This window comes from Schistocerca piceifrons, chromosome 7 (genome assembly GCF_021461385.2).
Source record: "Schistocerca piceifrons isolate TAMUIC-IGC-003096 chromosome 7, iqSchPice1.1, whole genome shotgun sequence".
Lineage (NCBI taxonomy): Eukaryota > Metazoa > Arthropoda > Insecta > Orthoptera > Acrididae > Schistocerca > Schistocerca piceifrons.
Genome location: NC_060144.1, coordinates 468043674 through 468068624, shown reverse-complemented (window position 1 = coordinate 468068624; position 24951 = coordinate 468043674). Strand labels below are relative to the sequence as shown.

Below are 24951 nucleotides of genomic sequence, written 5' to 3'. Positions count from 1 at the left end.
GATTTTGCATGATAGCTGGAGCACTCTCGTTGTTGTCCCACGAAACCTGACGGCAAATTTGTTCACCAGTCTGATGATTCTACCGGTTGTGCTGCCATTCATTAACAGCATACCACAAGCAACTTAAATCACTTAATAAAAGCAAGTCTTCTGATCCAGACTGTATACCAATTACGTTCCTTTCGGAATATGCTGATGCATTAGCTCCACACTTAACAATCATATACAATCGTTCGCTCGACGAAAGATCCGTACCCAAAGACTGGAAAGTTGCACAGGTCACACCAATATTCAAGAAAGGTAGTAGGAGTAGTCCACTAAATTACAGGCCCATATCGTTAACGTCGATATGCAGCAGAATTTTGGAACATATATTGTGTTCGAACATTATCAATTAAGACTCAAGCTCCGTCCTCAGGAAGGTAGGAGACGAGGTACTGGCGGAATTAAAGCTGTGAGGACGGGGCGTGAGTCGTGCTTTGGTAGCTCGGCGAAAGGCAAAGGTCCCGAGTTCGAGTCTCGGCCCGGCACACAGTTTTAATCTCCCAGGAAGTTTCATATCGGTGCACACTCCGTTGCAGAGTGAAAATTTCATTCTGGATTATGAATCACCTCGAAGAAAACTCTCTATTGACACACAGTCAACATGGGTTTAGAAAACATCGTTCCTGTGAAACGCAACGAGCTCTTTACTAACATGAAATGTTGATTGCTATTTACAAGGGATTTCAGGTGGATTCCGTATTTCTGAAGTTCCGGAAGGCTTTTGACACTGTACCACACAAGCGGTTTGTAGTGAAATTGCGTGCTTATGGAATATCGTCTGTTATGTGATCGGATTTGTGATTTCCTGTCAGAGAGGTCACAGTTCGTAGTAGTTGACGGAAAGTCATCGAGTAAAACAAGTGATTTCTGGCGTTCCCCAAAGTAATGTTAGAGGCCCTGTTCCTTATCTATATAAACGATTCTGGAGATAATTTGAGCAGCCGTCTTCGGTTGTTTGCAAATGACGCTGTCGTTTATCGACTAATAAAGTTACCAGAAGAGCAAAACAAACTGCAAAACGATTTAGAAAAGATATCGGAATGGTGCGAAAAGTGGCTGTTGACCCTAAATAACGAAAAGTGTGAGGTCATCCACATGAGTGCTAAAAGGAATTCGTTAAACTTCGGTTGCACGATAAATCAGTGTAACGTAAAAGCCGTAAATTCAACTAAATGCCTTGATATTTCAATTACGGACAACTTAAATTGGAAGGACCGTATAGAAGATGTTGTGGGGAAGGTTAACCAAAGACTTCGTTTTATTGGCAGGACACTTAGAAAATGTAACAGATCTACTAAGGAGACTGCATGCACTAAGCTTCTCCATCCTCTTTTAGAATACTGCTGCGCGGTGTGGGATCCTTACCAGAGAGGACCGACGGAGTACATCGAAAAAGTTCAAAGAAAGGCAGCACGTTTTGTATTATCGCGAAATATGGGAGAGAGTGTCACAGAAATGATACAGGATATGGGCTAGACACCATTAAAAGAAAGGCGTTTCTCGTTGTAACGCAATCTTCGCACGAAATTCCGATCACCAACTTTCTCCTCTGAATGTGAAAATATATTGTTGACACCGACCCGCATAGGGATAAACCATCACCAAGATAAAATAAGGGAAGTGAGAGCTCGTACGGAAAGATATCCCCCCATGAACCATGGACTTTGCCGTTGGTGGGGAGGCTTGTATGCCTCACCGATACAGGTAGCCGTACCGTAGGTGCAACCACAACGGAGGGGTATCTGTTGAGAGACCAGACAAACGTGTGGTTCCTGAAGAGGGGCAGCAGCATTTTCAGTAGTTTCAGGGGCAACAGTCTGGATGATTGACTGATCTGGCCTTGTAACACTAACCAAAACGGCTTTGCTGTGCTGGTACTGCGAACGGCTGAAAGCAAGGGGAAACTACAGCCGTAATTTTACCCCAGGGCATGCAGCTTTACTGTATGGTTAAATGATGATAGCGTCCTCTTGGGTAAAATATTACGGAGGTAAAAAAGTCCCCCATTCGGATCTCCGGGCGGGGACTACTCAAGCGGAAGTCGATATCAGGAGAAAGAAAACTGGCGTTCTACGGATCGGAGCGTGGAATGTCAGATCCCTTAATCGGGCAGGTAGGTTAGAAAATTTAAAAAGGGAAATGGATAGGTTAAAGTTAGATATATTGGGAATTAGTGAATTACGGTGGCAGGAGGAACAAGACTTCTGGTCAGGTGACTACAGGGTTATAAACACAAAATCAAATAGGGGTAATGCAGAAGTAGGTTTAATAATGAATAGGAAAATAGGAATGCGGTAAGCTGCTAAAACAGCATAGTGAACGCATTATTGTGGCGAAGATAGATACTAAGCCCACGCCTACCACAGTAGTACAAGTTTATATGCCAACTAGTTCTGCAGATGACGAAGAAATTGAGGAAATGTATGATGAAATAAAAGAAATTATTCAGATAGTTAAGGGAGACGAAAATTTAAAAGTCATGGGTGACTGGAATACGGCAGTAGGAAAAGGGAGAGAAGGAAACGTAGTAGGTGAATGTGGATTGACGGTGAGAAATGAAAGAGGAAGACACTTGCTTCAAGACTCATAAAAGAAGGTTGTATAAGTGGAAGAAGCCTGGAGATACTGACAGGTTTCAGATAGATTATATATCGGTAAGACAGAGATTCAGGAACCAGGTTTTAAATTGTAAGACATTTCCAGGGGCAGATGTGGACTCTGACCACAATCTATTGGTTATGAACTGTAGATTAAAACTGAATAAACTGCAAAAAGGTGGGAATTTAAGGAGATGGGACCTGGATAAACTGACTAAACCAGAGGTTGTACAGAGTTTCAGGGAGAACATAAGGAAACAATTGACAGGAATGGGGGAAAGAAATACAGTAGAAGAACAATGGGTAGCTTTGAGGGACGAAGTAGTGAAGGCAGCAAAGGATCAAGTAGGTAAAAAGACGAGGGCTAGTAGAAATCCTTGGGTAACAGAAGAAATACTGAATTTAATTGATGAAAGGAGAAAATATAAAAATGCAGTACATGAAGCAGGCAAAAAGGAATACAAACGTCTCAAAAATGTGATCGACAGGAAGTGCAAAATGGTTAAGCAGGGATGGCTAGAGGACAAATGTGAGGATGTAGAGGTATATATCATTCGGGGTAAGATAGATACTGCCTACAGGAAAATTAAAGAGACCTTTGGAGAAAAGAGAACCACTTGTCTGAATATCAAGAGCTCAGATAAAAACCCAGTTCTAAGCAAAGAAGGGAAAGCAGAAAGGTGGAAGGAGTATTTAGAAGGTCTATACAAGGGCGATGTACTTGAGGACAATATTATGGTAATGGAAGAGGATGTAGATGAAGATGAAATGGGAGATATGATACTGCGTGAAGAGTTTGACAGAGCACTGAAAGACCTAAGTCGAAACAAGGCTCCGGGAATAGACAACAGCCGGCCAGAGTGGCCGCGCCGTTCTATGCGCTGCAGTCTGGAGCCGAGCGACCGCTACGGTGGCAGGTTCGAATCCTCCCTCGGGCATGGTTGTGTGTGATGTCCTTAGGTTAGTTAGGTTTAATTAGTTCTACGTTCTAGGCGACTGATGACCTCAGAAGTTAAGTCGCATAGTGCTCAGAGCCATTTGAGCCAATAGACAACATTCCATTAGAGCTGCTGACAGCCTTGGGAGAGCCAGTCATGACAAAACTCTACCATCTGGCGAGCAAAATGTATGAGACAGGCGAAATACCCTCAGACTTCAAGAAGAATATAATAATTCCAATCCCAAAGAAAGCAGGTGTTGACAGATATGAAAATGACCGAACTATCAGTTTAATAAGTCACGGCTGCAAAATACTAACGCGAATTCTTTACAGACGAATGGAAAAACTAGTAGAAGCCGACCTCGGGGAAGATCAGTTTGGATTCCGTAGAAATATCGGAACACGTGAGGCAATACTGACCCTACGATTAATCTTAGAAGCTAGATTAAGAAAGGCAAACCTACGTTTCTAGCATTTGTAGACTTAGAGACAGCTTTTGACAATGTTGACTGGAATACTCTCTTTCAAATTCTGAAGGTGGCAGGGGTGAAATACAGGGAGCGAAAGGCTATTTACAATTTGTACAGAAACCAGATGGCAGTTATAAGAGTCGAGGGACATGAAAGGGAAGCAGTGGTTGGGAAGGGAGGGAGACATGATTGTAGCCTCTCCCTGTTGTTATTCAATCTGTATACTGAGCAAGAAAAATTCGGTGCAGGTAATAAAATCCATGGAGAATAAATAAAAACTTTGACGTTCGCCGATGACATTGTAATTCTGTCAGAGACAGCAAAGGACTTGGAAGAGCAGTTGAACGGAATGGGCAGTGTCTTGAAAGGAGGATATAATATGAACATCAACAAAAGCAAAACGAGGATAATAGAATGTAGTCGAATTAAATCGGGTGATGCTGAGGGAATTATATTAGGAAATGAGACACTTAAAGTAGTAAAGGAGTTTTGCTATTTGGGGAGCATAATAACTGACGATGATCGAAGTAGAGACGATATAAAATGTAGACTGGCAATGGCAAGGAAAGCGTTTCTGAAGAAGAGAAATTTGTTAACATCGAGTATAGATTTAAGTGTCAGGAAGTCGTTTCTGAAAGTATTTGTATGGAGTGTAGCCATGTATGGAAGTGAAACATGGACGATAAATAGTTTGGACAAGAAGAGAATAGAAGCTTTTGAAATGTGGTACTACAGAAGAATGCTGGAGATTAGATGGGTAGATCACATAACTGATGAGCAGGTATTGAATAGGATTGGTGAGAAGAGGAGTTTGTGGCACAACTTGACTAGAAGAAGGGATAGGTTGGTAGGACATGTCCTGAGGCATCAAGGGATTACCGATTTAGTATTGGAGGTCAGCGTGGAGGGTAAAAATCGTAGAGGGAAACCAAGAGATGAATACACTAAGCAGATTCAGAAGGATGTAGGTTGCAGTAGGTACTGGGAGATGAAGAAGCTTGCACAGGATAGAGTAGCATGGAGAGCTGCATCAAACCAGTCTCAGGACTGAAGACCACAACAACAACGAAACAACGGAAAGATATAGGTGTTCGTTCTTTCCGCGCGCTACAAGAGATTGGAAAAATAGAGAATTGTGAAGATGTTTCGATGAACCCTTTGCCAGGCACTTAAATCTAATTTGCAGGGTATCCATGTAGATGAAGAATGTTAATCACTGTTCTCTCGAGAAATGTATTACCGAAATTTCATTATTATACATCAATTATTTCTTGATGATGGCTATTTTTTCCGTCGGTGTAGTTGCAGGATGGTGAAGCCACGAAGAGGCAACAAGGTGTTGGATGATCACGCCTCGTTACGGAATTTGGAAGTACGAGTATAGCCCACTCTGTAAAGCAGGATAGGTGACGAATAGTGACAAAGTCGACAATGCTGGTGCAGGCACAAGTGTTTCGGAGCACATTGTTCATTACACATTATTGAATGTAGGCCTCTCAGTAAATGACCCCAATGTGCTCCTATGTTGACTCAACGACATCGCTAGTTAAGACTATAATGGGCACGGGATTATCGAGATTTGATAGTGGATCAACGGAGACTTCTCAGCTGGTTGGATGAATTACGTTTGTTCTTACACTGGTTCGGTGGGGACAGTAAGGTGTTAGGGGGACATTCAATTGAGCTTTCCTCGTACCTGTAGTAGTAAACGAAAGCACCATGATACCAGTGTACTATGTGGACTTTCCTGTGGGCCGCCTGCATCCCTTCACGTTTGATGTCTTCCTCGACGGCGGATATCTGTGAGCTACAAGGCAGAATCGTTCTACAGTAGCTTGAGGAGCATGATAGTACGCTCACACTGATGTACGAGCCACCAATTTTTTCTGATTTGAACCGCGTGTAACATATCTGTAATTTACGGGAATCGCGTGATCTCTTCGCAGACGTCTTGTTCCATACAATTACGGAACTCTGCCAAGGATTTGCAGAACCCAAGCCATGCACAACCGCTGTTGTAATACGTTCCAAAGATGCACCAACATGGTGCTAAGCATTTGCTCATAATTAGGGTTCCGTACCTCACTCAGTTAAAACGGAATCCTTACAGGATCACTTTGTTGTCTATCCATCCCTATGTCTGCCTGTCCGACTGTTCAGAACCCTTTTTCGCAGGAATGAGTAGACTTATCAAGTTGGAATTTATGTCACACATCGAAGTCTACGGTCCTTTGGTGATGAAAAAAATTGAAGGTTCGAAGTCAATGCAATTAAAAGATACGTCCGTTTAAGTCACAGTTTTGATACTGGCAATCTCAGACATCAAAACCTAGGTGGTACTTCCCGTTGACATACAATCATGTAATATGGCAAGTAGCTGGGTTTCAAACTACAACCAAATGAAAAAATCCGAAAATTGTTAATTTGAAATTATATCACACGAAAAAAAACTGTCATTTGTTATCAGAATGTCTGCCTGCCCGTCCGTCTGTTAAGGCCCCTTTCTCTTAGGAACCAGTGGCCGTATCAAGTTGAAATTTATGTCGCAAGCTAAGATATAAGTCCCCTTGCCGCTGTAATAGACGTTAACTTTAAAGTCAATGCAGTCAAATGGTTCAAATGGCTCTAAGCACTATGGGACATAACATCTGAGGTCATCAGTCCCCTAGAACTTAGAACTACTTAAACCTAACTAACCTAAGGACATCACACACATCCATGCCCGAGGCAGGATTCGAATCCACTTTCCGTTGACCTATAATCGTGAAATGTGGCAAGTAGCCAACCCAAAGGAAAAAAATCAAATATTGTTAATTTATAATTTCTCACACGAAAAAAAATATTTCTTTTGCCTTTTTTCCGACTTCGAACTTGAAATTAAAACATTCTCGAAAGTCTTGGAATCCCTGAGACCGATATCTTGGCAGTATCAGTGTGGACAACAGGCAAAAAATGAACTGTCTTTGTGCCTAATTAAATTTGTACAGAACGCTCTGTGAGCGTGTCGTACTCACACCTGATCTTTCTATCTTATTTTGTCTTTATCATCTAAAAATTGACACATGTTCACCCAAACTTCAAGGAGACTGATCTCACCTAGGATGGAGGCCTCGATCTGACCTGGGAAAACATTCGAATAAATAACCGTCCTTTCTTGCTTGACAATTTGCAAAGGGAATAATGATATTTAAAATACTAATGTCTTGATAGGACGGATTTATTAAAAACTAAAAATCACACGTCAAAATGGTAACTGGTTTCGATTTTATCAAGAATCATATTCAGACAATGTCTCATCAGGTGGTGAGCAGAGACGAGTGGTAACGTGTGGTTTTTAATTGTTAATAAATCTGTACGAACACGACTGATTAGTATTTTAATTATCGATCAGATCGCTGTTATTTCCAGTAACGTTTTCAAAAGTGAATAGTGACATCTTTTTAATGATATGCTGCTAATGAAATATTTTTAAATGTTTGCAGAAATACCTCGTGCACTGATGCGTAAGTAAGTGTAGCATTATTGGCTGGACATTCGAGCTTCTCCTTGACAGGCCCCGCAGCCTGCGACCTCCTGGTCCGGAGTTCGAGACGCGCTGTCCCTCGCGGATGACTGTGCCCAGCCAAAGCTTCAAGGCGCGCAGCCCACTACTGGCTCCGAGGATTGTCTCTACCTCAACGTGTTCGTGCCGACTGCGGCGAGTGGTTCTTTGCCCGTCATGGTTCACATCCACGGTGGTTCATTCAGGACTGGTTCTCCTTCCAATGGCGCACCGGACTATTTTGTGGAGAAAGGCGTCGTGATGGTTTCAGTCGCTTATCGTCTCGGTGCCCTCGGTAAGTCAATCCTTTTGCTTATAGTTTTACTTGATGTATTCACTATTCAGTTACTATTTCGACACATTTCAGATAAATCCTGAAGTTTCTGCCACTAAAAGAAAGCCACTAGTGGTTTACAATTTTCAGTGAGGGTTTAATGTCAAAATACAGCATATCACTATCAAAATGTAAATATTGCCGCACACATTTAGAGAAGGATTACTGTTGCAAAGAAGGCCGATCCAGAATGGTGGAATGTTACTGAGCCATCAGCTTGAAATGTTATGGTTCAAAAATACTGATACAAATTAGTTACAAAAGACAGGAAGACCAGTTTGGATTACGGTGAAAAGTAGGAAGAGGCGAGGCAATACTGACGCTACGACTTCACTTAGAAGTGACGAAAGATTGTCCTGCGTTTCCAGAAGATTCAGAGAAGGATCTGGAAATTTTTGATTGTAATAGACTCATTGATATTGTGAGGGTAGCAGGGATAAAATACCGAGACTGAAAATCTGTCTACAAATTATATAGAAACCAGACAGCAATTATGAGAGTCGGATGACAAGAAATGGAAGTCGTAATTGAAAACGGAGAGAAATGGTCTTATAACTTATTCTCGATGTTATTCAGTTGGCACATCGACTAAGCAGTAAAGGAAACGATGAAGAGATTTCTAAAGGATTTAAAGCCCAGGAAAAAGAATTTAAATGTTTGTGGTTCACCAATTACTTTGTAATTCTGTCACAAACGGCAGCATACCCGAAAAAAAAAAATAAACAGAATGTGCTCTTGAAAAGAAATTGTAAGATGAAAGTTAAAAAATAGAAAAAGACAGGGTTGTGGAATGCACCTGAATTAAATGATATGTTGCTGTGCGAATCACATTAGGAAATCAGACTCTAAATGTAGTCGATGAATTTTGGTATTTGGGCAACAAAGTAACCAAGAAATTGCAGAAGTAGTTCAAATGGCTCTGAGGTCATCAGTCCCCTTGAACTTAAAACTACTTAAACCTACCTAACCTAAGGACATCACACACATCCATGCCCGAGGCAGGATTCGAACTTGCGACCGTAGCCGTCGCGCGGTTCCAGACTGCAGAAGTAGAGATGATACAAAATGGAAATACGAAGATACGGATTCCATCTTCGCTTCTGTTTGCACACATAGAACCAGCACTGTTTCTAGCTACGGTATGAGTGACAGATGGTCAAATACATGGCATACAAAGTTACCATGGTTCCTTCAGATCCGAAGGCCTACTGGTTTGATGACACATCTTCGCCGGCCGCAGTGGCCGAGTGGTTCTAGGCGCTTCAGAGCCATTTGAACCATTTTGAACACATCTTCAATTTTTCGACGTAATTGAAAGAGTTCTCACAAGTGCACCTCACGGACTGCTCTACCCTCTTATATTTTCCTCATACTTTCAGGATTTGAATATTAATACTTTAAGCTCGTTTTCCTAATCTAGTACGACACAATTTTTAAAAAAAGTCTCTGAAAAGTAGATTTATGGAAATTTGTGGTAAGGTATGGGACCAAACTGCCGAGGTCATCGGTCCCTAAGCTTACACACTACTTAAAGTAACTTACGCTAAGGTAAACACACCCATGCCCGAGGGAGGACTCGAACCTCCGACGGGGCGAGGCGCGCAAACCTTGACGAGGCGCCCTAGACCGCTCGGCTAACCCACGCTGCGAAAAGTAGATTTCCGAGCGCTGTTAAGCATAAAATATTTTGGTCTCATTACCACAGTCGCCGGTGGTTGACCACATACTCATTCTACTCATCATTCCTACCCCCTCCCCTCCCCTCACGTTACACCCTCCACACATGTATGCCATCGCAATATCCCAATAAAAAGACAACTGCCTGAGCGTGTCTCGTAATCGTAAAGCCATTGATTAGATTCTCATCAGCAACAGGGTTGTTTTTCGTTTAACTAATTTCCATACATAGTAACAAACGGAAATATTATTTAAGAAATACTGAATCACAATTTTTTAATAAAAATAACAGCCTTTATTCTGAAATACCAAATGCACGAAAATGTGAGTGTTGATGATAAATTAGAATTTTATACAAAAATTCAACTCAGCAAACACAAAACATACTTTTTTATTTTCCAACGTTGAACAGTATTATTGGCGTAGAGAATTGTTTCCATTTAAGAGAGAATTGTTTCCAATTAAGACACTTGAGATGTCATATACAAGGTGTTACAAAAAGGTACGGCCAAACTTTCAGGAAACATACCTCACACACAAAGAAAGAAAATATGTTATGTGGACATGTGTCCGGAAACGCTTACTTTCCATGTTAGAGCTCATTTTATTACTTCTCTTCAAATCACATTAATCATGGAATGGAAACACACAGCAACAGAACGTACCAGCGTGACTTCAAACACTTTGTTACAGGAAATGTTCAAAATGTCCTCCGTTAGCGAGGATACGTGCATACACCCCTCCGTCGCATGGAATCCCTGATGCGCTGATGCAGCCCTGGAGAATGGCGTATTGTATCACAGCCGTCCACAATACGAGCACGAAGAGTCTCTACATTTGGTACCGGGGTTGCGTAGACAAGAGCTTTCAAATGCCCCCATAAATGAAAGTTAAGGGAGTTGAGATCAGGAGAGCGTGGAGGCCATCGACTTGGTCCGCCTCTACCAATCCATTGGTCACCGAATCTGTTGTTGAGAAGCGTACGAACACTTCGGTTAAAATGTGCAGGAGCTCCATCGTGCATGAACCACATGTTGTATCTTACTTGTAAAGCCACATGTTCTAGCAGCACAGGTAGAGTATCCCGTACGAAATCATGATAACGTGCTCCATTGAGCGTAGGTGGAAGAACATGGGGCCCAATCAAGACATCACCAACAATGCTAGGACTGTAGAGCAATGAGTCGCATGTCAACACAAGCACCGAAGTCAACATTACCTTCCTTCAATTGGGCCAACTGACGGTGAATCGAGGAAGTACAGTACACACTGACGAAACTAAAATGAGCTCTAACATGGAAATTAAGCGTTTCCGGACACATGTCCACATAACATCTTTTCTTTGTTTGTGTGTGAGGAATGTTTCCTGAACGTTTGGCCGCACTTTTTTGTAACACCCTGTATATAGCCTGAGTCACGTAAGACGTAACACTCCTTTTATTTCACGAACGGTTACGCATATCGAAACTCAGTTATCGGAAAATGTTAGAGAGTCGGGGGCCACGTATGTTTTTGTTTGGTGAACGTTTTTAGCGCTGGTATCAACTGAGATATTCAAGTAAGTTCGTTTTTTTATATGGAACTGTATACTTTTTATAACTTCGTTCAATAGTTCTTGAGAAGACAAATACAATATATAGCGCGTGTTATTGTTGGCATTGAAATCTGTCGTAAAAACGTTGGAGAAATGCCCTAGAACTTGAGAGCACGGCGGCCGGAAACAGCATGAGCAGTGCAAACACTGACAAGCAGGCGTCTCGGACCCGGCTGCGTAGTTTTATACCGTAAGGCAGGCCTGCGTTTTCCGCTTGAACCAACGTACAACCTAGATGCAGGTTCATCGACGAGTGTTGCAAATGGTAATACGTCATATGCTAGAAACTAGGACTTAGGAAAACTATCTCACATTTGTGCTTCCTCCCAGATATGCGTGAGCTGAAACAGAGAAATCAGCTGTTCATTCTTCAAAAATGAAGAATTCTTACATGCTGCAAAAAGCCACTACCGTATTAAATATCTAAATATTAGAAAGAAGATTTGATCTATCTTTTCCGGTACGTGGTCGGAGATGAAACACGTGCTGCCGGATAACTGTCTCTACCTATACTGATCTAAAATGAGACTTTCACTCTGCAGCGGAGTGTGCGCTGATATGAAACTTCCTGGTAGATTAAAACTGTGTGTCCGACCGAGACTCGAACTCGGGACCTTTGCCTTTCCCGGGCAAGTGCTCTACCAACTGAGCTACCGAAGCACGACTCACGCCCAGTACTCACAGCCTTTCTTCTGCCAGTATCTCGTCTCCTACCTTCCAAACTTTACAGAAGCTTTCCTGCGAGAGCTTCTGTAAAGTTTGGAAGGTAGGAGACGAGGTACTGGCAGAAGTAAGGCTGTGAGTACCAGCCGTGAGTCGTGCTTCGGTAGCTCAGTTGGTAGAGCACTTGCCCGCGAAAGGCAAAGGTCCCGAGTTCGAGTCTCGGTCGGGCACACAGTTTTAATCTGCCAGGAAGTTTCATATCAGCGCACACTCCACTGCAGAGTGAAAATCTGATTCTGGAAACATCCCCCAGGCTGTGGCTAAGCCATGTCTCCGCAATATCCTTTCTTTCAGGAGTGCTAGTTCTGAAAGTTTCGCAGGAGAGCTTCTGTAAAGTTTGGAAGGTAGGAGACGAGGTACTGGCAGAAGTACGGCTGTGAGTAGCGGCCGTGAGTCGTGCTTCGGTAGCTCAGTTGGTAGAGCACTTTCCGGCGAAAGGCAAAGGTCCCGAGTTCGAGTTTCGGTCGGGCATACAGTTTTAATCTGCCAGGAAGTTTTATACTGATCTAAATTATAGCATATGGGATACATTCGTTGAACTAAATATTTTGTTAAAAATGCATTGGTGACCATCTGTGCACCTCAAAACAAATATTGTTCTTAACAAAACGTCGTTTCATACTGAACGTAAGAGCGTAATGATAGTGTTAATAGATGCGTGCAATACACACTGACGACTTATTTGAGACTGCAATGCAATTTAGTACACACATAAATGAAATAAACAATTCACTAACAATGATTTGGTAACCACCTAAGTCACATAATAAAATTTTATCTTCCAAAAAGCGTCTCATCCTTTGTTTAAACATGTGCTCAAACTGTTGACCATGGACTGAAAGGCCATTTGCATTCGCCGTTCGAAAGAACGGTGAACAGTGGATGATATGGTAGGGCATGCACTGGCGATTCGGTAACACATATCGTTGGGGCTTCGTCATAGACTGCCGCTTTGAGTGCTCCCCAAAGATAGAAATCAAAAGGACTCAAATCGGGGGACTTTGCAGGTCATTTGACAGCAGAATTTCGTCCTGTCCCACACTGTAATTTCCTACGACGCCGCACCGTACGTTTACGCTCCACAGCTGTTGACGGTGCGCCAGACGAAGCCAGTGTGGATTTTCCGCTGCCCAGTAGTGCATCTTATGTAAATTTAAGTTAGCGTGGTTAGTAAACGTTGCTTCATCGGTAAAGAGCGCACCTTAGAAAAATCTAGGGTCGTCCCTCAGTTGGTAAAGAGCAAACCGACAAAATTCTGTACGACGTTTGAGATCATCGTCGGCGAGTGCCTGATATAGTTGCAGATGATAGAGATGGAAGTTCTGTCGATGCAAGATGCGAATGATACTCGTCTCGTTGATTCCACTTTCCTTGGCAACATGTCTCCAACCACGGTGCGGTTTCATTAGCGTTGTAGTCAGAATAGCTACTTCGTGTTCTCTGTCGGTTGCAGTCTTCATTCTAGTCCGGTTTTTGACATTCAAGCAGCCTGTCCGCACTGCCTTCTTAATAATTCGTGCAACTGGCTGGAGTGTCGGAAAATGGTTATCCAGATAGATAGCCCAATATCACTGTACTGTTCTTACGGCGTTTATTTTACACCAACTATATAACAGTAGTATATCCTATTTCCCCTCATTGGCGTACACGTCTGCACGCAACGAATGTTGAAGCAGAAATGAGCGGCCTGCAGTGAAACAGTAAACAAAATAACACGAGAGCTCTGCTTGGCGGTGTTTGCACCGCTATGCCGTTTCGGCCATGGTGCTCTCAAATTCTAGGACATTTCTCTAATTTAACTAACGACAGGTTTCAAAGTCAACATTAACGAACGCTGTATCACTGAAATTGTCTTCACAAGAGCTATAGAATGCAGTTATAAAAAGTACACGGTTCCCTTTAAGAAAACGTACCTTCTTCAATGTCTCCGCTGCTATCAGCACTAAAAACATTAACCAAACAAAAAATACGGGCCCCTCGACGCTCTAACATTTGCCGGAAAGCGCGTTTCGATAAGTGTAACAATTCACGAAACAAAAGGTCATTAATCCGCCAGGAGGATTCGATCTGGGGCCGGCGCTCCTACCCGAGTCCAGGAAGTAGCTCCCTGGCGGGTCGTCATAGTTCAAGAGATATGATGTCATAAACAATGGGATGCGTGAAAGGCTGCCGCATTGTGTATGATGTTTAAAATTTATTCGCAACACATTTCGTAGACAGTATCCACAAATGTCGCTGAATGTTGCTACACAAATATATCAATGTACTCACATAGACAGAGACATATGACCCCATAAACACTGAGATGTGTGGAAAGATGTCGCATCATGCTTGAATTCTTAATACATTTATTCTTTACGACCAAGACATTCCTACGGTTGAACCAACTTAACGATATCCCTGCCACCTAGCAGCCCTTTTGACAGCTATCAACTGTGAAGTGCAAAAGGCTGTAGGCGAAAACAACAGCCGTTTATAGAGCTATGAAGAGGAGTTAAAATAGACACGTATAGAAAATCGCGTTGCAGACACACGAAGCAACTGCGCCCAGGATATTGGAACTAGGTGATAATTTCAAAGGTGTTTTCACGAATGTATGGAAATGAAATTTTATCGGTATTACATTAAAAATACTGTTAATTTTTTTGTTTTCGTTTCTAATAGAAATTTGGTAAAATGAATACCTGGGCAATGTCGGGTTTGGCAGCTAGTATGAAAATAAAGTATACGGCCAGCGGGAGGTGAAAGTTCCCCTGAAACTCATGCATTTATATATAAGATCATTATATTCAAGCCACTTAGCACAGTAAATAACGTCAAATACCATGTTATGTGACATACAAGCATTGTATTTGTTAGTTAAAAAAAAACAGGAATTCTTGCAGACCACAAACAAACCCCGCCTTTTACCGTAGCTCGTTTGTATGAAAAATGATCCCGGAGGAATGAAAGAAAATCTTGAAATTATCGCCAGCTTTCCTTACGCACGGCTTGTTCCAATATGTCTACTACCTGCCTAAGGGTGTCTGTCTCACAAGCTCCCCGCGTTTTTATTCTGCCCAGAGTCCTACCGCATCACTAAGGACCAGCGATGATGCCGTAAAAAGCGCTTTCAAGTTACAGGGTTCTAATTTTGTGTTCTTCGTATGAAATATGACGCAGATACTTTAGAAAAATAGAAACTGCGGCAAGTACATCAACACTGACTGCTTTCATCCTGAGGAATGTGAGTCAGATGTAGAAATCAGTGTCATCTAGCAGCAGTTAACGCAGAACAGGGAATCAGCGATCATAAAGCGGTTACGGCATCGATGATTTCAGCCGTAAATAGAAATATTAAAAAAGGTAGGAAGATTTTTCTGTTTAGCAAAAGTGACAAAAAGAAGATTACAGAGTACCTGACGGCTCAACACAAAAGTTTTGTCTCAAGTACAGATAGTGTTGAGGATCAGTGGACAAAGTTCACAACCATCGTACAATACGCGTTAGATGAGTATGTGCCAAGCAAGAACGTAAGAGATGGAAAAGAGCCACCGTGGTACAACAACCGAGTTAGAAAACTGCTGCGGAAGCAAAGGGAACTTCACAGCAAACATAAACATAGCCAAAGCCTTGCAGACAAACAAAAATTACGCGAAGCGAAATGTAGTGTGAGGAGGGCTATGCGAGAGGCGTTCAATGAATTCGAAAGTAAAGTTCTATGTACTGACTTGGCAGAAAATCCTAAGAAATTTTGGAGTTATGTCAAAGTGGTATGTGGATCAAAACAAAATGTCCAGACACTCTGTGACCAAAACGGTACTGAAACAGAGGATGACAGACTAAAGGCCGAAATTCTAAATGTCTTTTTCCAAAGCTGTTTCACAGAGAAAGACTGCACTTTAGTTCCTTCTCTAGATTGTCGCACAGGTGACAAACTGGTAGATATCGAAATAGACGACAGAGGGATAGAGAAACCATTAAAATCGCTCAAAAGAGAAAAGGCCGCTGGACCTGATGGAATACCAGTTCGATTTTACACAGAGTACGCGAAGGAACTTGCCCCCCTTCTTGCAGCGGTGTATCGTAGGTCTCTAGAAGAGCGTAGCGTTCCAAAGTATTGGAAAAGGTCATAGGTCATCTCCGTTTTCAAGAAGGGACGTCGAACAGATGTGCAGAACTATAGACCTATATCTCCAACGTCGATCAGTTGTAGAATTTTGGAACACGTATTATGTTCGAGTATAATGACTTTTCTGGAGACTAGGAATCTACTCTGTAGGAATCAGCATGGGTTTCGACAAAGACGGTCGTGTGAAACCCAGCTCGCGCTATTCGTCCACGAGACTCAGAGGGCCATAGACACAGGTTCACAGGTAGATGCCGTGTTTCTTGACTTCCGCAAAGCGTTCTATACAGTTCCCCACAGTCGTTTAATGAACAAAGTAAGAGCATATGCACTATCAGACCTATTGTGTGAATGGATTGAAGAGTTCCTAGATAACAGGACGCATCATGTCATTCTCAATGGAGAGAAGTCTTCCGAAGTAAGAGTGATTTCCGGTGTGCCACAGGGGAGTGCCATAGCACCGTTGCTATTCACAATACACATAAATGACCTTGTGGATGACATCGGAAGTTCACTGAGACTTTTTTCAGATGATGCTGTGGTGTATCGAGAGGTTGCAACAATGGAAAATTGTACTGAAATACAGGAGGATCTGCAGCGAATTGACCCATGATGCAGAGAATGGCAATTGAATCTCAATGTAGACAAGTGTAATGTGCTGCGAATACATAGAAAGATAGATCCCTTATCATTTAGCTACAAAATAGCAGGTCAGCAACTGGAAGCAGTTAATTCCATAAATTACCTGGGAGTACGCATTAGGAGTGATTTAAAATGGAATGACGATATAAAATTAATCGTCGGTAAAGCAGATGTCAGACTGAGATTCATTGGAAGAATCCTAAGGAAATGCAATCCGAAAACAAAGGAAGTAGGTTACAGTACGCTTGTTCGCCCACTGCTTGAATACTGCTCAGCAGTGTGGAGTCCGTACCAGATAGGGTTGATAGAAGAGATAGAGAAGATCCAACGGAGAGCAGCGCGCTTCGTTACAGGAACATTTAGTAATCGCGAAAGCGTTACGGAGATGATAGATAAACTCCAGTGGAAAACTCTGCAGGAGAGACGCTCAGTAGCTCGGTACGGGCTTTTGTTAAAGTTTCGAGAACATGCCTTCAAACGGTTCAAATGGCTCTGAGCACTATGCGACTTAACTTCTGAGGTCATCAGTCGCCTAGAACTTAGAACTAATTAAACCTAACTAACCTAAGGACATCACACACATCCATGCCCGATGCAGGATTCGAACCTGCGACCGTAGCTGTCCTGCGGATCCGGACTGAGCGCCTAGATCCGCTAGACCACCGCGGCCGGCAGAACATGCCTTCGCTGAAGAGTCAAGCAGTATATTGCTCCCTCCTACGTATATCTCGCGTAGAGACCATGAGGATAAAATCAGAGAGATTAGAGCCCACCCAGAAGCATACCGACAATCCTTCTTTCCCCGAACAATACGAGACTGGAATAGAAGGGAGAACCGATAGAGGTACTCAAGGTACCCTCCGCCACACACCGTCAGGTGGCTTGCGGAGTATGGATGTAGATGTAGATCTGAGAATTGATCTGGATGAGCATAGGACAGGTAATCTAAGGATAATCTAATTTATTTATATAAATGATATGCCTCTGGTATTACGGGTAAATCTAAAATATTTCTGTTTGCTGATGACGCTAACTTGGTAGTAAAGGATGTAGTGTGCATCATTGGCTCGGTTTCAAATAGTGCAGTTCATGACCTAAGTTAATGGCTTGTAGAAAATAAACTAACTTTGAATTACAGTAAGACTCAGTTTTTACAGTTTCTAAGACACAATTCAACAAAACCTGACGTTTTTATTTCACAGAATGGGCATATGATTAGTGAAACTGGACAGTTCAATTTTCTGGGTCTTCAGATACATGAAAAACTGTCGTGAAAAGCCCACTTTCAGGATATTGTTCAAAGACTTAATGCTGCAATTTTTATTATTCGAAAGGTATCTGAGGTGAGTCATCGTTCGACACGAAAATTTGTCTACTTTGCTTATTTTCATTCACTTATGTCGTATGGTATTATATTTTGGGGTAACTCTTCCATTCTAAAATGATATTTTTGGCTCAGTAACGGGCGGTTCGGGCAATAAGTGGTGTAAGTTCACGAACCTCTTATCGACCACTGTTCATGAGTCTGGTTATTTTGACATTGGCCTCTCTCTCTCTCTCTATATATATATGTTCCTTACTGTCATTTCTTGTTAACAATATTAGCTTATTCCCAAGAATAAGCAACTTTCATTCAGTTAACACTCGGCAGAAATCAAACCTGCATTTGGATCGGAATTCCTTAACTCTTGTGCAGAAAGGTATACAGTATACTGCTGCATCCATTTTAAATAAACTACCACTCTAATTCAAAAATTTTAGCAGTAATCCACGCTCGTTCAAACTGAAATTGAAGAGTTTCCTCATGGGTTACTCCTATTCTGTCGAGGAGTTCCTTGAAAAGTTAAGCGGATTCATGTTGTATTGCTGATTGTCTTTACTTAAACTTGTGGATTGACTTCCTTCTTCTTCGGGTTCATTAACATTTTATTTTTATCTGTTGTTACTTTTATGTTATAATTTCATGTACTGACACGTTCTATGATCTTGGAGATTTGCTTCTCAATTTGGTCCTATGGAAACTGATGTGTAAGAATATATATATATATATATATATATATATATATATATATATATATATATATATATATATATCCCTGCGATATGCACTTATCTGCAGCAACTGACATTTCTATTGTGAAGATACGTTTGAAGCATATTTGCTTCATTTTTATCTACTACCAGAGATAATATACCCATATACCACATACAGGCCCCATGCTTATCTAGCTGCTTCTGAACATCAATACGTCACTTTGAGCTTCAGGGAGCCACTTACTCTGTTGATACATCCACAATCTGCAAAAACATAATTAATAAACTGATACCAAGAGATCAGTCCATTAGGCAAGCAAACTGTGACTAGTCATCTCTCAGATACGTCGGAAAACACTATATTGCTTAGCTTGCTGTAGAGTCCTACTGTGTCGGATATCAAAAACTACATGTACATCAACACCTGCAGGAGTACTCTGCAATACACAATCAAGTAACTGGCAGAGGGTTCATCAAACCACCTTCAAGCTATTTCTTTATCGTTCCACTCTCGAACAGCGAGCGGAGAAAACGAACATTTAAATCTCTCCGTGCGGATGCGGATCCCATACGGCGGGGCTATGCTCCATAAGAGGACGGGAAAGCGTAGTGTAGGCAGTGTCTTTAGTGGACCTGTTACATTTTCTACAAGCAAATCGCAGTCTTTGGCTCGATTTTCGCACAACATTACCTATGTGATCGATCCAATTACGAATAATAGTAGCCGAAATATTAGTTGATTTCACAGCCTTTAGATTTGTATGATTTATCGTGTTACCGAAATTTAGTGGATTCCTTTTAGTACTCATGTGGATGACTTCACACATATCATTATTTAGAGTGAATTGCCACTTTTCGCATCATACAGGTATCTTGAATAAATAATTTTGTAACTGTTTTTAATCATGTGATGATTTTACAAGACAGTAAATGACAGCATCGTCCCCAAACAGTGTAGATCAGAAACAGCAGAAGGTCTATAATGTTTGCTTGCGGAATGCGAGATATTACTTCTGTTTTACTAGATGACTTTAGTACTACGTACTGTGACCTTTCTGACAGTAAATTATGAATCCAATCGCACAGTTGAGATGGTAGTCGTAGAGACATAATTTGATTAGAAGTTCCTTGTGAGGAAAGGTGTTAAAAGCCGTCTAGAAGTCTAAAATTATGGAATCAGTTTGACATGCCCTGTTGATAGCATTCATCACTTCGTGAGAATAAATAGGTAGTTGTATTTCATAAGAAGGATATTTTTTGAAACTGTGTTGGCTATCTGTCAATAAATCGGTTTCTTCGAGGTATTTCATAACGTTTGAACATAATATATGTTTTAAAATCCTGCTGCAAGTCGACGTTTGATCCGTAATTTAGTGGATTGCACTTATTTTTTTCGAGGTTTTTGGAATGACCTGAGCTACTTTCAAGTCTTTAGATACGTATCTCTCGGTGAGCGAGCCGTTGTGTATGATTGCTACGTATGGAGCTATTATTTCAGCGTACTCTGAAACAAACGTAACTGGTATACAATCTGGACTGGAGCCGTTGCCATTATTAAGCGATTTAAGCTGCTTCGCTCCACCGAAGATACCTAGTTTTAAGTTACTGATGTTAGCAGTTGTTCTTGATTCAAATTCTGTACTACTTACGTCGTCTTCTTTGGTGAAGGAATTTCGGAAAACTGTATTTGGTAACTCTACTTTGGTGGCACTGTCTTCAGTAGCATCGGAAAGTGAAGGTATTGATTGTATCTAGCCACTGGTGTACTTTAGATACGACCAGACTCTCCTTGGGTTTTATGACAGATTTCGAGAGAGAGATGTAAAGCAACTTTTAGGTAGCATAAACATTGTTGTTGTCGTTTGATAGTCTATGTTTTGAAGGAAAATATATCTGGTGATGCTGTTGGCTTGCGGCAGGCTTCCTGAGCCTTCAGAACGACGACATCCCGGGCAACGCGGGCCTTAAGGACCAGGTGCTGGCGCTACAATGGATACAAAGGAACATCGCAGCCTTCGGGGGAGATCCGAGCAGGGTCGTCGTCTTCGGGGAAAGCGCAGGTGGCTCCTCCGTATCACACCTCCTTCTCTCACCGGCGACCAAGGGTGAGCATCTCTCAAGCAGTCAAGAGCATAAACCACGTGCATTTATTCAAGAACTGGAAGACTCCTAAACAAGATACGAAAAGCAAATGTATCAGTACAGTTGACAAAGTTACATAAATATTTCAGTTTCTTGTTTTTGTTACAGCCTCTTTCGACTACCTCATTAAAATTCTTCTGTGTGCACTGACACAGCGTCTTCTAAAGCACTTAAAATGTTAAAATACTACAGTAGTCGTTTTGGCCTATTATAGCAAGTTTCTTCAGGGAAAGACTAGATTGGTGGGTAACGTGTGCTTCAATGTATTGATTTAACAAAACAAAACACGTCAGATTTCTTTGATTCTTTTGGGCCTGAAATACCACTGATCGGTATTAGGAGGCAGAGAGGCGATATGAAGCAGACTATTTGTGGGTTACACGGCTTGTTGTAATCGGCCTCAACAGGCCACGTTACACATGCGGACGAGTGCGCCAAACTGTCCGTTGAGCAGGTCTGTCCCGCCCTGTTCACCTGTTCGTTGACAATGAGTCCGCGGTCGGATCCGTGGTCTACGTCCGTTGGTTCGATCAACGGACCTCTACCTACTTGCCTCGACCGCTAGGAGCCAACCCACACCTCCGTCAGTGCAACCAGGTAGGGTTTGGCAAACAGTCGCCGGTATCCACTCACAGTCGCACAGGTCGGCGAGCGGGTCGGTGGACCAGTCGCGCTGTGAATGGATGCCCATTACGAATCAGCTTCTGGGGAACATGAGGAGAAATGATGCCAGTTGTACATGCAGGTTGCAGCAGTGTGCGGTTAGACCGGTGCACTTCTGCCACACGTGGTGCGTCATATCATGATCGTTGGCAGAAAGAACTCCTAGCGTCTGTAGTTGTCTCCTCTATCGATGTTGTGAAGCTGTTTCAGGATCCAGAATGAGATTTTCACTCTGCAGCGGAGTGTGCGCTGATATGAAACTGCCTAGCAGATTAAAACTGTGTGCCGTACCGAGACTGGAACTCGGGACCTTTGCCTTTCGCGGGCAACTGCTCTACCACTGAGCTACCCAACCACTTGCCCGCGAAAGGCAAAGGTCCCGAGTTCGAGTCTCGGTCCGGCACACAGTTTTAATCTACCAGGAAGTTTCATATCAGCGCACACTCCGCTGCAGAGTGAAAATCTCATTCTGGAAACACCCCGCAGGCTGTGGCTAAGCAATGTCTCCGAAATATATTTTCTTTCAGGAGTGCTAGTTCTGCAATGTTCGCAGGAGAGCTTCTGTAAAGTTTGGAAGGTGGGAGACGAGGTACTGGCAGAAAGTAAGGCTGTGAGGACGGGGCGTGAGTCGTGCTTGGGTAGCTCAGTTGGTAGAGCACTTGCCCGCGAGAGGCAAAGATCCCCTGTTTCAGGATGTCAATCGCTGCTGTTATTTTGCGGGTGTGCATCCACATCTCTTTCTCAAGTATGCAATCACGGTGGTGTTCCGTTAGTGCTGATCTGTTGTGCCGCCTCAACCGAACATAGTGCTCATGCTCTGCTACGTGAGTGCCGACAGGCCTCCCGGTTTCCTCAGTGTAGGTGTCAACGCTCTCGCAATTTATTTCACCTGCGGCGTTGAAGCCTTTTAGCGCACCCTCAGCCGACCTTACCAAATACTGGATCCAGTAGTCAGTCTGGAAAACTGACTTGATGCCCCCTCTGTGAAGCACCTTGCCCACTCGATAACTGACGCCCTGAAGGTGAGGTAAATGTACCATGGGACCTGTTCTTTTATTTCATTTTCTGTACCTGGTTTCTCCTTATTGGTTTACTGTCCTAATTAATTGCTCGGAGCAGAAGTTTTTCCGAATTAAGCTATCTAATGAATTAAAAAGACGGTATCAGTTCTGCAACTACCTCCGCATAAGCCACCAGTACAAGCCACGCGACAATTCAGTGCTACTGTCCTGCAGAAGTACTTTCAGTAATTTAAACAGACTGATGAAAAGAGCGAAATAGCAGCAAAGAACTGAAATTTGCTATTCAGAGTTATTATTTGATACCAAAAAAGATGAGGGATTCCACACAGAATAATCAGATTGATATTGCATTATTTACGCTGTTCTCTTGGCACAATCATACTAAGACCTGCTCAACAACGCGGCCAAAAAAAGAAAAATATTTAAACTGCAAAACCTTTTCGTGTATGAGATGCCGGCTTGCTAAACGCGATCAAGAATCAGAAACAACAATTAAATAAAAGGTGATCTGCCTCAGGTTGATCATAACCACAGGTGCCAGCTGCTCGTTCGATTGCCAAAGAAATCACAGTATTGCAGTATAGCTCGCCAGGTTGTAAACTAAAGAAACAGATTACCTCGTATTCTGGAGTCCACGTATAGATAATACGTTCTGTTCCTAGCACCACTGCATGAGTACTAACCATAGGCTACTTTTAGGTATCGCTCTGCATCTTTCGCAGTGTAATACAATGCACCCTCGATAAAAATCACACTTTATCACACGTAAACAGTACAACTTGACTCCAGAAAAGCCTAAACGAAATAGATTGGAGTAGAACGCCTTGTTCAAAAATGTTCAAATGTGTGTGAAATCTTATGGGACTTAACTGCTAAGGTCATCAGTCCCTAAGCTTACACACTACTTAACCTAAATTATGCTAAGGACAAACACACACACCCATGCCCGAGGGAGGACTCGAACGTCCGCCAGGACCAGCCGCACAGTCCATGACTGCAGCGCCTCAGACCGCTTGGCTAATCCCGCGCGGCAGAACGCCTTGTCTTCCTTCAAATATGCAAGACTATATGGCGTAATGGCTTTCTCATTTCTTTGGTAGAATATTACTCTTTTCATAATAATAAAATATAGCATACTCAAGAAGGGCTCAGCCTTTACATGACCGATTTACATCCCTAAGTATTTGACAATGAAGAATTATTAAGCACAATATACTTTTACATTCGTTTGATGAAATCTCTCTCCCCACAATCATCTTTAATTAATCATATTAGAGATCAACAACACACGCAAATGTAAATGTAGCGCTGTTCTGTTACAATTCTAGCTTCTCCTTCCCCAGCTTGTGCTTCGTCTCTTAGTTAATCGTACGCCTACGGACTTAAGAATGTAATCTTATTTTCCGATGATCGTAAATCTGAGGGTGTATTGTTTGTGAAAGTTGTACTGAAAGAATGACATGACACTGCTTATTTTCTTTTTATGAATGGACAATATATAATCAATACACCACACTAGGATACCAACTTAATTCGTAACTCCTTCATTGTGGGAATGATTCGTGTTTAATTTTAGGGAGAAATTTCTTGGCAGGGCTCTTCAGCGGAGTAATCATGGAAAGTGGGGTAGCGACGACCCCTTGGGCGCTGACGGACAAACCCCGCGAGAGGGCGTACCGCATGGCGGAGGCGCTAGGGTTCCAGGCGCAGGGCGGCAACCACACTGACGACGACGACGCGCGGCTGGCCGCCTTCCTTCGCTCTGTGAACTACTCCGACCTCGCCACTGACGATTCTGTGGCACTCTCGCATTTCGTAAGTGCGCCAATTGACTATGTTTTATCTACTATTTCAACAGCGAGCTGCGGTTGAAATACCTGCTCAAGCAAATACAAAGTTCCTGAACATGTTACGCAGGACGTCCGAAAGAATGGCATCATGGATGAGGAGAAAATATTAGTAGCAGTTTAATAATAACAGGTATACTATTCACTGAAATGCCTTACAGACCTCCTGTGTGTCTGCCCCTAAGTAATCTTGGAGGAGGTTCCCTTTCTTTTTGTTTCTCTCTTGTGTACATTCTAACCCATATTCTGTGGGAGACCTCTTTTTCCATATATCATGGAGTTTTGAAGAGAGTTATGACTCTTAGAAATTGGAAGAGGTAGCCTTTCTAAGTTTTAGAACCACAGTGTGTGTTATGTCAGACGAAATCCCTCTGAGATTTATTTCATGACCCTGTACGTTAATTAAGCACGCAAGGGAACTAATGCGAAGACTTCGACACAATCACAGCGACGATGTTTTTTATATCATTGTCAACCAATTCCTAACGGAATAATCCAGTCATTGTTGGTTTAACAAGGAATGCAGCGAGACGGCCGACCATCAGCGCGTAAAAGTGATTCGCATTCTTTAA

General features: G+C 42.4%; 1 protein-coding gene and 1 non-coding gene across 2 annotated transcripts in view; one reads left to right on the top strand and one right to left on the bottom strand.

Moving 5' to 3' along the window:
• Positions 1–24951, top strand: part of LOC124709020 — a 126041-nt gene that overhangs the window by 83600 nt on the left and 17490 nt on the right. Inside the window, exons 12-14 of the mRNA XM_047240667.1 lie at positions 7606–7888; positions 20625–20810; positions 24127–24347. Of these exons, the coding sequence (XP_047096623.1) occupies positions 7606–7888; positions 20625–20810; positions 24127–24347 (690 nt within the window). The remainder of the gene's footprint in view (positions 1–7605; positions 7889–20624; positions 20811–24126; positions 24348–24951) is intronic.
• On the bottom strand, positions 11784–11858 carry Trnas-gga. Its single transcript has one exon. It is a non-coding gene; the product is annotated as a tRNA-Ser (tRNA).